At 37.6% G+C, this 12,855-nt stretch overlaps 1 protein-coding gene across 4 annotated transcripts in view; it reads right to left on the reverse strand.

Moving 5' to 3' along the window:
- LOC124058912 (cell migration inducing hyaluronidase 1) overlaps window positions 1-12,855 on the reverse strand; it is a 157,745-nt gene that overhangs the window by 59,956 nt on the left and 84,934 nt on the right. For 3 of the 4 annotated variants that reach the window (XM_046388653.1, XM_046388576.1, XM_046388742.1), the window contains exons 6-9: window positions 10,113-10,292; window positions 4,726-4,796; window positions 4,537-4,632; window positions 2,835-2,956 (exon numbers count right to left, since the gene is read on the reverse strand). In XM_046388653.1, coding sequence (XP_046244609.1) covers window positions 2,835-2,956; window positions 4,537-4,632; window positions 4,726-4,796; window positions 10,113-10,292 — 469 coding nt within the window. Of the gene's footprint in view, window positions 1-2,834; window positions 2,957-4,536; window positions 4,633-4,725; window positions 4,797-6,131; window positions 6,322-10,112; window positions 10,293-12,855 lie in introns of those variants that run through there. The other variant, XM_046388830.1, reaches the window with a different exon arrangement.

A 12,855-nucleotide genomic window follows, 5' to 3' on the forward strand; every position in this document is an offset into this window, starting at 1 on the left:
CCCAGCACAGTGACAGGCTCAGTCAAAAAGTAATATTTTACAAGACATCTCGGTTTTCTGCAGCCAGTTTCTCCGACAATTGCCTTCTGCAATCAATATGTAATTTAGTCTCTTTTATCAAATTCAGCCTGTGAAAAATGACCTTGTTTTGTCTCACTCTGTATGTGAATGTTCTCTGTACCTTATATCCAGGGGACAGATATCCACGGTTAGCACACAAAGACTGAGCTAAAGAAGAAACGGTACTCTACCTCTGACAAAAATGTAAAAACATGACTTCCAAAAAACTCACACTCACAAGCTGTCTCATTTATGCACGCTACATAATATGCTTAATTGATATACATGTGCAGCAAACATAAAAGTCTTGTGTCAAAGTCAAATTTCAGGATAACCAGTGATGGAATGAGCAATGACAAAACTGTCAGGATTAGTCTATTAATTAATTGGTTGCCAACATGCAAAATGTCAAATTTGGTGGTTCCAGCTACTTAAATGTAATGATTTGCTGCATTTCTTTGTCATTTATGACAGTAAATGGGAGTTTTGGTCTGATAGTTGGACAAAAGAAGATATGTGAAGACGTCAATTTGAGTTCTGGGGAACTGAGATCATTTTTCGCAATTTTTAAAAATTTCATAGACTTAATGAAAATTGTGAAAAATAATCAACAGATTAATATATAATGAAAGTAATCACATGTGACAGTCGTAAGAGCAACAATATACTGTAAGTACTATAGTGAGGGGCAATTTTGTGTAGTACTTTACTTTCCATATTTCATTCCACAACATTTTAAATATCGCACTTTTTACTTGTAGTTGCTTTGCAGATTCAGATCATTAATACAAAACACAATACTATTAAATATTACTACTATAATGAACAATTATCTTAAAAATTAAAATAAATAAAGTAAAATGACACTAATACCAATAATTGGAAAAATACTGAATATCAGATTTGATAAACTGACCAGGCCAGTAACTAAACTGTCCATAAAAGGAAGCATCAGTTCAGGTTTAATGGTCAGTGCCTCTCAAAGATGACATCTCATGAGTGAAATGGCTGCATTGGAATACACACCTGATTTTGAGAGTCTACAGGTTGACGCTATCGGACACTAATGGGGACTCACTGTCATATTATTAATTAACACCGCTAGCTGATGCATGAATAATCAGATTAGGCGACTTAGATTCCATGCAAGTATTACATCCTGAATATAGGATATACCAGCATAAGACTAATACCTGGGATGCTGAGCATGATTGCACAAAGGTGTAGCCTAGAGAGTGTAGACTCGAGTCTTTGTAGCAGTTAAGTTATACTGCGATCTAGACATTTAAGTTAAGTTATTCTGATAGTTGGAAGAAGAGAATTTTTTAACAGTAAATATTTTCTTGTTTCTTTACTCTTCTGTGACAGTAAATTGTATCTCTTCAGGTTGTGGACAAAAGAAAAAAAAAAAAAAGATATTTCAGGATGTCTGACATTTTATAAATCAAACAACTGATCAATTAATTGAGAAAATTGTTTGTTGCAGCCCAATTTTGCAGCTGAACAACACCTCTATATGTCTGCCAATAACTGACAGCTTGGGGGACAAACAAAAGTCCCACCCAGACCTCCTTGCTACAACACATGTAACAATTCTGACATCCTCAATGGATACTACACAAAATACAATATGACACTATTATAGAAAACCACCAGAAGAGGGCTGTGAAGCAGGTTATATTTTCTTAATGTGGAGCTATTAAGCTGTCACACTTCTACATTTCTTTAATTATAATGTGTGCACCTCAGCATACTTGTACCTCAGTGCAGAAACATAACTATCCATTCCTGTTCCATCATTTGTTGAGGAGAGACAAGACACCCTAACAATCATTAACCTTAGTAATGAATATGAACACACCAGAGAACATGCATGTAAACATACTTAACATACACTACGGTATGTGTTGCTGATGACATGATGCAGACCAGGAGTTGAATGAACTTGAAAAAAGATAAAAAACAAATTATCAGCTGACTGGGAAATTCACTAGTGTCCCTCAGGAGACACTAGTGGACGTGCAGTTGGTCTGGAGATTCGCATGACTTGCAAAACAAATACTTTCTCCAGTCCCTCCCTTACAGTAGATCTAGAAGCTGCATTGCATTGCTGGACAAGCATGTCTGCCAGAAAAAAAAAAAACATTTCAAAAATAAACTTTTTATTTCTCTATACGTCTTTGTGGCATGGAGTCATCATAAATCTCTGGGAGGAAGGCATGGCATGGAACAGAAATTGCTTTGTGGATGCACAGTGTCATCAGTTCTGTAATCTGAACCAGGATAAGACAACAAACATGAACGTTCTCTGAAAATGTTGGAGTATTCTTTTGAGTGTGGGCTTGTGAACAGTGCTGAGACTTAGGCCTACAAACAGCTGACGTTTAATTTCAGAATGCCACGGGCATGTAATTAGTAGATTGAAAATTGTTTCATCTCAAGATGAAACCGTAACAGTCTGTAGATATATTTCACCCTTGCAGTTTGCAGGAAACAGACATCACCTCAGGCTATCAAACATTTAAACAGAGGGAGCTGGAGGCTATGTGGGTAAATTGACTCATGAAAATTATGTCTCAGCGCCACATTAAAGTTTTAGAATATTTGCTGATAACCTATCACTGGATTTCCATGTTGCTTCAGAAGAATATAATAAGACCCAGCTGCCAGCATCAGCAGCTCTCATCACTGTGGTGTGGTGACTGTATTTGCGATCAGACATACATGCACACACACGCATGCATTTGTGTTTGGCGACGTGAGGAGAGATTTACCTGGATGTCCAGTGGACTGCTACACAATCGGTCTGGATAGGCTTCGTGCAGATCAGACAGTTTCTCCCAGTCTCCAGATCCCCTCTCATCATCCCTGTCAAACCACTCTGTCCACTCTGCCTCTGTGGAAGACACACACATACCAGCCGCTCCCAGTTCAGTGGTCAGACAGCCAAGCTGCAGATATTAGACTAATCTACATCAAGGCTTTGACTTCCAGTCCATTTAGGTTGTCAGAGAGCATTTGTAGCAGAGTAATTGAAGGGCTCTCTCCTCCCATTATGGTCTCTGTTTGGCTGCCACAGTGGGGATGTGCATGTGACTGTGGGCTTGAATTTCAATTTGAAGCCCAACACGGAGTGAAAAAGGCTGCCAGACCTGTGATCAGACATTCTCAGGCAGCCTGAGAATGTGTATATATCTTCATGTGTGCACGTGTCCATGTCTGCATGCTGGAGTGTTGTAGTTTCATTAAAAGACCTTCTATCTGACTGAGATGAAAAGTATGTAATTGGAGTCTTTGAACTAAAAAAGGAGGGGTCAATAACAGCAGCATCACAGACAGCTAGGTGTGAGGCAGACGTATTGATGAGATGATGTGGTGATAATACCACCAAGGCTGGTCAGCTCTGATTCATGATGTGTGTGTGTGTGTGTGTGTGTGTGAATAACAGCTGAATAACAACCTCTAACATCTGCCATACTGACAGGCAGAAAATATGTATTCATATTCTTGCTACTAACACTGATCTCATCATACTTTGCTATGCAAGACAAACATCAATAGACCAAATTCACACAGTGGCTATTTTCCTCTTACATCGCATTCACTTTCTGAAGGTCAAATATCTGGGATGTTGTGTCATACTGCTGTGTTCCAGGTTGTAAGTTGTAAACATAGGAATTTGACCAATAATTTATCATTTCACTGCTTCCCAAATGATCGACATCTAAAAAGCCGATGGATAGTAACAATCTGGAGGGACATTTCAAAATAAAATAAGATAGTAGACAACCCATGCACCACCGCTTGAAAATATCACACTCTACTATAAGAAAGACAAAATTAATTCTGAACTCAATGTAACAAAGCTTATATGTCCTGCAGTTAGCTTCCTGCTCTGAGCTTGATGTCAGAATGAAACAGCTGCTGCATGATTATGTTCTATTAGTGCCAAAACTGGAATTTAATTTCAATATATTCCGTTCAGTAAAGGTGTTTATATAATCACTGAGCTTGATTAAAAAAATGTTACCATTCAAAATAAAGAAATAAATCACTAAATAAAATTTTTTAATTTGATTCCTCAGGCTTTACAGGTGGGTCAACATGATACAAGAGTGGAGCAAGAGTGGGTTGGCTGGGCCTTCCCCAAACTGTCACCACAAAGTTAGAAGCATAGCATTGTGCAAAATGTCTTGGTATGCTGAAGCGTTAAGATTTCCCTTCACTGGAAGTAAGAGGCTGAGCCCAACCCCTGAAAAACAACCCCATACCACACCTGAACTCAATAATAAAGAGGTGTTTTTCTATATACTGTATTTACTATGGAGTTCATCACTATCACAGAAAATGGTTTGATAAATACAGCACGTGTTGAGGCGGAATGCCTCACATCTGCCCCTATAAACAAAATAGAGGATACCCACATGCAGTACAACAAACTCTGAGGTGTATGTTTGTGTGTGTAACATGACTTACCTTGTACCCACTGGCTGCTGGTGGTGATTGTGAAATGTTCCCCATATCTTGACTGAAAAACACGAGAGCTCAGGGCCTCTGAGGAGGCCTTGGTCCCTGACAACACACACACACAGACCACTTTCACCATGCTTTTCTACTACGCATAAAAGATCAGGTTGCTACCAAAAATTTTCTGTTAATTTCTACCTTGATAGACAGCGTGATCCTCCACAACAGATGAAATGTCACCTTTTGTCGCTATAAAAGTCCACGGATGCCTGTAGAGAAAAAAAAAAAAAAAGAGAGAGGTGAGATGAAGCAGGGGAAAGAGAAAACCAGTGATAGATTTGATATAGGAACAGAGAAATGAGGAGGGGAAAGGGACAGGAACAAGACAGACAGACAGAGAGAGAGAGAGAGAGAGAGAGAGAGAGATACATGTACTGAATAAAAGATAAAACCAGAAACAAAAGAGAAGAGGACATATGAATAGAATCGGCAGAACAGCAGGTGAAAGTTCACACACATAGATGTAGGATGCATGTAAAGAGTGAGCAGCTGGCAGCCACAAGTGGGGAGAATGGGTATGCATCATACAGGTAGTGATGCACTGGCTGTCAGCAAGGAACAGAGGAAGTTCTGTGCATGTGTCCAAGATGTCACCACGTATCTGTGAATGTGTGTGAACGTATGCAAACGGAGTAACAGTTGGAGAGGTCTGACACTGGTGTTGGGGAGATGTACATGAAGAGCTTGGGTATACCTGCTGTCTGAGCTGAGAAACAACACTCTTGTGTGAAACAGTTATTCTCAATTGGTGTGATATGAAAATGTGCTGGCAACAAGAGAGTATACTCCATCGCCATAACATCTGTCTCGTGTCCTGATAATGGACACCAACTAGGTAACTCCAGTGAAACTGTCTGTTCACTGCTCTAAAGTAATGTGTTGACTGTTTATACTTTGATATTGCATGGGAAAAAAAAGAAAATTGCACGTGTAATAAATAATACAACAATGACTTGATTCCATTAGAATGCAGTACATTATACCAGAAGATTCAAGATTCAAGACCTTCATTGAACAGTTGCCTGCACAACAAAATTAGACAACAAGGCCACAAAGGTGCAAGGTGAAAGTGTCGAGTGAACAAGCATTGTAAGAGCAAAGGAAAGAGGCGAGCATATACAAGGGCATCACAAACAACAATAAATGGGCTACTTATAGAGGCCGTGAATGACGATGCTGCACTTTGAGGTAGGTATTGCGCATCATGCGGCAGGCACTGCACAGCAACAGGTAGTGGAGCAAACCCGCACTGACATCAATCAACAGCAGCACTGAAGCGACAGACCCGTATTTTACTTATTAAATAGCAGTGGCGGCTGGTGCTGAAACTGATCGGGTGTGCTGACAAATAAATTATAGCCATAGAATTGCAAGTTAAAGTAAAAGTAACATTCTCATTCTCTCTCTCTCTCTCAATATATATATATATATATATTTATATACGTATTACGTATACTTATATACTTGCACACATACGCACCGTTTTGACAATTTTTTTCTTCATAAGACATTGAAGAAAACGGATTATTTAGAAGATAATCCACCTCATTCATGTTAGCGCCCGCCATTTTTCGTCTTCTTTTCTTCTTCGTCTTCTTTTCTTCTTCGTCTTCTTCTCCTTCTTACAGCGGTTTGGGCTAAATGAAGTCAGCCCAAATCACAAATGACACCTGTCAATCATTTAACCGGCGCCAGCTCGCTGCTGATTGGTCAGAACCGATCGGCCTGTGGGCTACATCAAGTCAGCCCAAATGGTCAGTAAATGAAGAGGGCGGGACATGATAACCGTCAATCATTTACACCCGGAAAATAAGTAAGAGCAGATTTGATGCGCTTGCGCTGCATAAAATTAGCCTATTTAGAGATATGCTTTGTTATTCTTTAAACGATTTGGTGCTGTTTCCACTTTAGGTTTCACTAAAATCTTAAACGTATAAAAATCTTTTGTGTGTTATTTAGACAATAACTTTATCATCTTTATTCCATAACGTAGGGAGGGATTAGCCCCACTAGCCCATTTATACCAGCCGTCACTGGTAATAACATGAATAATTGAAAATAATAAGATAAGATAATCAGTATATCTGACAAGTACAAAACGCTTCAGGTGAGGTGGAACAAGCAAGCAGGTGACTCAACACAGATTCCTGCCAATGGTTCAACACAACTGTACTGACCTATAGGTGGCAGCAGTGTGCCAGCAAACGGGAGGAAGACCACAAGCAAGTAAACATGGATTCAAATAATTCTGGATTTAGATTGCTTAAACTTAAACTTGCAATTTATGGGGTATTGCCCAAGCATGCGTCCAGCATGGCTAGCCTGACCGCAGAAAACTTCAACTCTCAGCAGTCATTGAAGTCGCAGAGGTGACGTGACTGACACTGATCAGTAATTGTTAATTGCTTCTGATTCACTTTTGTAATTCTGTACAGTGACTCAGTAAAATGTTGCTGTTCACACCATTACAACAAAAATGTATAATGAGATTGTAAGTAAAGTAGACCAAAAAAATCCCAAATAACTCATGTGACATTTTACCCAAAGAATATCACACAACTTTAGTACATCTGTAGATGTTTCTTGGGTTTGAATTAATTCCACTGAACTTTAAAAGGCAGCACCAGAGATTTGTTGGAAAATTCCTCTATGCTGCCACCAGCACCGCTGGGGTAGCTGCAGTAAGCATATGTAAATTACATGACTAAGACCGTATTACAGCATCTACACTGACTCATAAATTCCAACTTATTAAAATGTCTCTGGATGCACTACAAATTATCCATCCTCTCTCTCCTGAAGACACCAGTGTTGGCCTGTTGGCAACAGTGTGAGGAGAGAAGGCGACAAGAGTCATTAGGCAGGAATCCCTCTGCCGCATCGCCATCACTCCCATCCATTTACCGTGTCCTCCACAGCATTCACAACCATGGAGCAACACGCAAATTGGGAAAGGGAGTGTTAACTCGCACACTCTGTCCTCATGCCGTTTATGAAATCCTCTCAGTGTTTCCTGTGGTCTCCTCAGCGGCATTAAATTTCATAACACCACATGGCTTGGAGGTTAACCACAGGGCCTCCACTGCCAAGATTTGCCAGTATCTTCTCCCAGCCCACAAGACCTGTGATACTGTAGATGACTAGTTCTGCACAGAAGAAAATATTCACACAAGCTTGTGCTTTACAAAGAAAAATTGCCTTAACAAACAGTTCAGCATTGTTTTTTCTGAAAAACAGCAGCACAGTTCAGTCTTGTTTGGGGAATGTGTTAGCGTACAAATGAAGGCATTTGTATCCCCTCCGATAGCCCTTATGTCAGTAACTCCGACACATCTCCAGGGGTTTTGTTATGGTATGATTTGGTTTCCATTTCCCATGCATTCCTGACATAGTAACACATGCACACACGCACATGCACACACACACACACAGACACACACACTCACACTCTGACAGGCCAAGCCTTTTCCCCTGAACACTTTCTGCAGAGTGAGATACAGCACCACTAAAGCAAACACAACAGGATTAGCCTCAACACCATTCCATAACAAGTGTGTGTGTGTGAGAGAGAGAGAGGGCACACACGCATATTAAATGAGATATATCCTCCTTTGTAAGTATATCAAGACCTTGCTTTGTGTGTGTGTGTGTGTGTCTACATCTCGGCTGCCAGGTACATACCAAGGCAGAAATTGTAATATATACTGAGGGGGAATGTCCTTTCCAAGTTATGAATATGCTCAATATGTCCAGCTACCAATATATAGCTATAAAATTGTCAAAAAACTGCTGTCGCAATTAAAATCATTAGCAAATGTAATCATTATAATTAAACTGAATAAATTGTCATATTACTACCATTCATGGTATTACTGCAATTCTGTGAGCGATTTGTTGCTGCAACACAGCAGAAGCCTGTCTAGTCAGTTTGATCACTGTTAATTGTGATCAGAAGTGTTATGAAAATATTTTAGGAATGATTAGGAGAGAAAAGTAAAGGAGAGGAGAGGAAGAGATGACTGAGGAGGAGGAGGAGAAAATGAGAGGAGAACAGAGCATGCCCCGGCTGCCTACCCATGTTTACTTGTAAATATGTAAATAAAAACTAACTGCTAAACCTTGGCTACTTGTCATCATATAACAAAGCATAGATTTCTGTTTATATGATATATATGATTATGTTTAACATAGCATAATCACATAAAATGTTACCACATTTTGTATTAATATAATGAGGAAATTCATATTAATTAAAGTGTTAAAATGTCGATACTGAAAATATAAGTAAAATGTAAAATGATATAAAATGTGTTTTGTATCATTTTATTTGATTTTACAATATGATATCTGTCTGAAGTCATTACTGTATTATTAAACTTTTCATGGTCATGTTTAAGTTTTCAGCACTTGGTTAATTAAGGGAAAGATTGTATTTGACTGACATTGCAAATCTTTCCCTGATCTTATCTTGTTTCATTCAGACCAAAAATGTTGCATATGAACAAAGTTATGTCAAGTGAGTTATGACAAAGTGATTCTGTCTGTTAATTGGGAAGGCAATATATATAATAAAAGATAGATATACCTAAAGCATGATGAGGATTGACTTTCACTTATTTGTTCTTGATTCAGATGTTACATCTTGGTCCTGGCTTATAATTTCCCTTTCTTTTATTCTAACTAACATAAAATAAAGTTAAATCGTTCTTATTCATAAACTATTAATCATATGTGGATTTAGCTCCACATCTGAAATGTGTTTTTCTAGACTACACACACTCACTGACCACTTTATTACATATGCTTGTATAATTTAATGGAATTCAGTACAAGCACTGGGCTATACTACTAATTTTATGGTGTCTGTATTGTCTTCGGCTTTTGTTGACAAATCATAGGGGAGCTATTTCAATTGCATATTTTATTGCTGAAGTCATAGCTGGTGTCAATGAACTGCATTATAGTCTGTATAGCTCATGTACAGCGGACAAAAGAGAAACACCTTCCAATGTAATTCAGACAAGCACATCACCTGACCATGACTTTGGTAATAAACATAACTGAAGTTATACATTTCTGACAATTTGAACTGAATTGGAATAGGTAGTACAGGTGTAAAAAGGGGGCATAGTGAGTGTATCTATTTTTAGAAGTGTTCCATTGGAGCTAATTTATTGAAAATTATTAAACATCAAGGGGTCCCAAAAAGCTGCAGTAATTAATTAGAGAAAGACACTGTGACTCACTTGAAGTAGTAACACTTTCTCATTAATTCACAGTAATCAATAAAAACAATGCTCCAGTGCTGCAAGCTGCAAAATCCAGACATTTTACAGAGTTTGTGTAGGAAAAACTGTCATGCTAAGTTGTGTGTTATTATTATTAATACTGTCATAATTGATTTATCCATTAATATTTTTCCATTTCATTTATATTAGTTTTGACTTTGCTTCAGAAAATCTAAATGTCAATTTCTGTCACAAATTGTGTCAATTAATTTCAAAAACAATATTTCAGGAGCTCACCGAAAGCCCAGATTGCTGATGTGCTGGCTGCCTAGCCTGGAGATGCTCCTCTTGGCTGAATCCTCCAAGTTGTTGGAGCCCTCATCATTGACCACCATGGCCAGTATGAGCCCCGCCTCCACACCATCCACATACTTTGCAAGGCGACGACTCTCATCCTTACTTCGGTATGTGTCAAACCTGTAGCAGTAAAGGGAAGTTAAAACAGGAACAGTGGAAAGAAGCAAAGTCATCATTGTGTGTCTTTGAGTCACCCCAAAAATAGAGATGGGGCAGAAATGAAGCCACTCTGCATTTATTTCAAGAAATCATACTTGCCATGACAAAATCCTCTTTTCTACTTACGTAAATTTATATCTTAAATATGGGATTATAATAACAGAGAGCAAGACGAGTTTATTTGTGAAAGGAGTTTCTGCAGCATTACGCAGCTGAATCAGGTGCTCCTCCCAACAAGGACAGCAAACTTCAGTGGAAAACAGGACTGGAACGCTCTGATAATGCAGCCTTTAATGGTGAAAACAGATAAATATTGATAGAATTATTTAAATTATTCATATAATTAAATAATTCATCCAAGTCAAGAACGGATGATGTTTAGTATTTCTTTCCTTTTTTCCTTGCAATTTTACTTGTGTGGCTCATTTCATTAAATGTTTCACAAAAGATATGAAACACAATGGTAATGTTTAGAGGAACCAAATTAAATTAATAGAATTAACTTCAGAAAAAAGGCAATCACTTCAAGTGTATTCTCAGTGCAATAAAAGTACTAAATTTAATAAATGGCATAAAAGATAAAATCAATCACAAAATAATTAATTCCATATTTTATTTGATAAACAATTAAATATAATGTGTCCTACCCTCTTTTCATCTAAGTGGTGCACCACAACAAATTCATAAAACAAACTAATAAAACCTTTCCAAATCAAAATTTTAGATGACCAAAAGATTCAAATTAAAAAAAGGGAACATTTCCACAAAAATAAAGCACTGCAGGTATAACAACAATTAAAATATGCACTGATAATGCTCAAATGTATTTATCAGGTTTAGAAAACACAGTTTTTGTGGAAAAAAATGTAAAGCAACACAAAACACTGAGTTTCCAAATGATGCCTCGTTGTTCTCTACAGAAGAAAGATAAGAAAATACTGGCTGCTTAAAGTCCTACTGAAATTAAACCGGTGGTTTCTTTCTGTAAAAGCATGAAGATCTATTTTGTAAATTATATGCCTGCATACTTCTGAAAGAATCAACACATTACCACAAGGGAGAATTATTAATACACAGCAAAATATGCCTGTAGAAGTTTGGTTTTTTTAAGTTTCATGAAAGCTTTTCATATTCATGATCATACCCCAGGCCATCCACTCACAAGCTTGACACTAACTGATCATTTCTAAAGTCTCTCCAAATACCTTTTTTTTATTCTTTCCCTGATAAAAATTGATACTTTAACAATAAAGTTAAAAGTAGGAGAATTTCAACTGGACTTTAATAGACACAATACCACAGAATTTCGAGTGTTTTGAGTGTCTATACCTTTTATGAACAACAGAAGCAACGATAACCATTCATGATCACAAGTATGCATGCGCAAATCAACTGTAATTATTTTTTTGATGCTGTTACTTCAAGTAAATTATTGCATCACCTCGAGGTAACAAAGTTCATTTTCTAATCATATTATCATTGTTATCTTGAACAAGAAAACAAATATTGTTATCTTCAGATAATGAGATAATCAACCTGTTATCACAAGAAAGCAAAAGATTTTAAAGTGTCTCACTCTAAAAAGAACCAAAAAATAATCGCCATCTAATTCAATTCAGTTCAGTTAAGTTTATTTATATAGCGCCAATTCACAACAAAAGTTATCTCATGACACTTTCCAATTAGAGCAGGTCTAGACCTTCCAAACTTAAGTTATTGGAGCAGTGACTGTATGTCATTGTGTATGCATATGAAACTTAAAAAGTCATTTTCTTTTGATAATTAATCTCATTATCAAATGTCAGATTTCTTGAGATGACAAGATAAGTTAACCTGTCTTTGCTGTCTTTGCTTTGCTATGTAATGAGTTGTAGTTTTCAGACTCATACATGTGGCGACTGATAGACAGCTTTGTCACGTGTCACAACGACAACCACCTGAAGCTCAGTTTCATCCAAACCATCGAGTTTGTGGAGGCTTACAAGAATTCAAATATGGATGTTACTGCAAAGAAGATCTAAATTCGAAACTATGGATGTTTCTCTCACATCTTCAACCCAGCAGTGGAGAAGATCAATACAATCAGCAGAGTCTCAAGGTCACTCGAGATCAGTACCACCAAATCAGTATCTGACCAAATGTGAAATGTGCTCACAATCTGCCCTTCTGATGCTCAGTTATGGTAGACATAATTATACCAATCACACAAAGTACCAAAGGCTCCCAGTGATGTGATGGTGTGTGTGTGTGTGTGTGACCTTTGACCATTAAAATCAAATTAGTTCGTGCCAAATTTGAAAAGAAAGGGTACCTGGGATATTGCATTCACAACAAAGGGACGAACATCCCGAAAACATAATGCCTCCAAGGAATCAAACACTATCCCACTGTAAAGCGATATTTGCTGTTTATCCACTGTATTCATTGTTTAATTGCTCCAATCATTCACTGCAGTTGATTTAGTCTACATATAAATAACTGTTTTGTGATAATCATTTATAAAGTGTTTCTTCCAAATATCTGT

Source organism: Scatophagus argus, chromosome 1, assembly GCF_020382885.2.
Source record: "Scatophagus argus isolate fScaArg1 chromosome 1, fScaArg1.pri, whole genome shotgun sequence".
NCBI lineage: Eukaryota > Metazoa > Chordata > Actinopteri > Scatophagidae > Scatophagus > Scatophagus argus.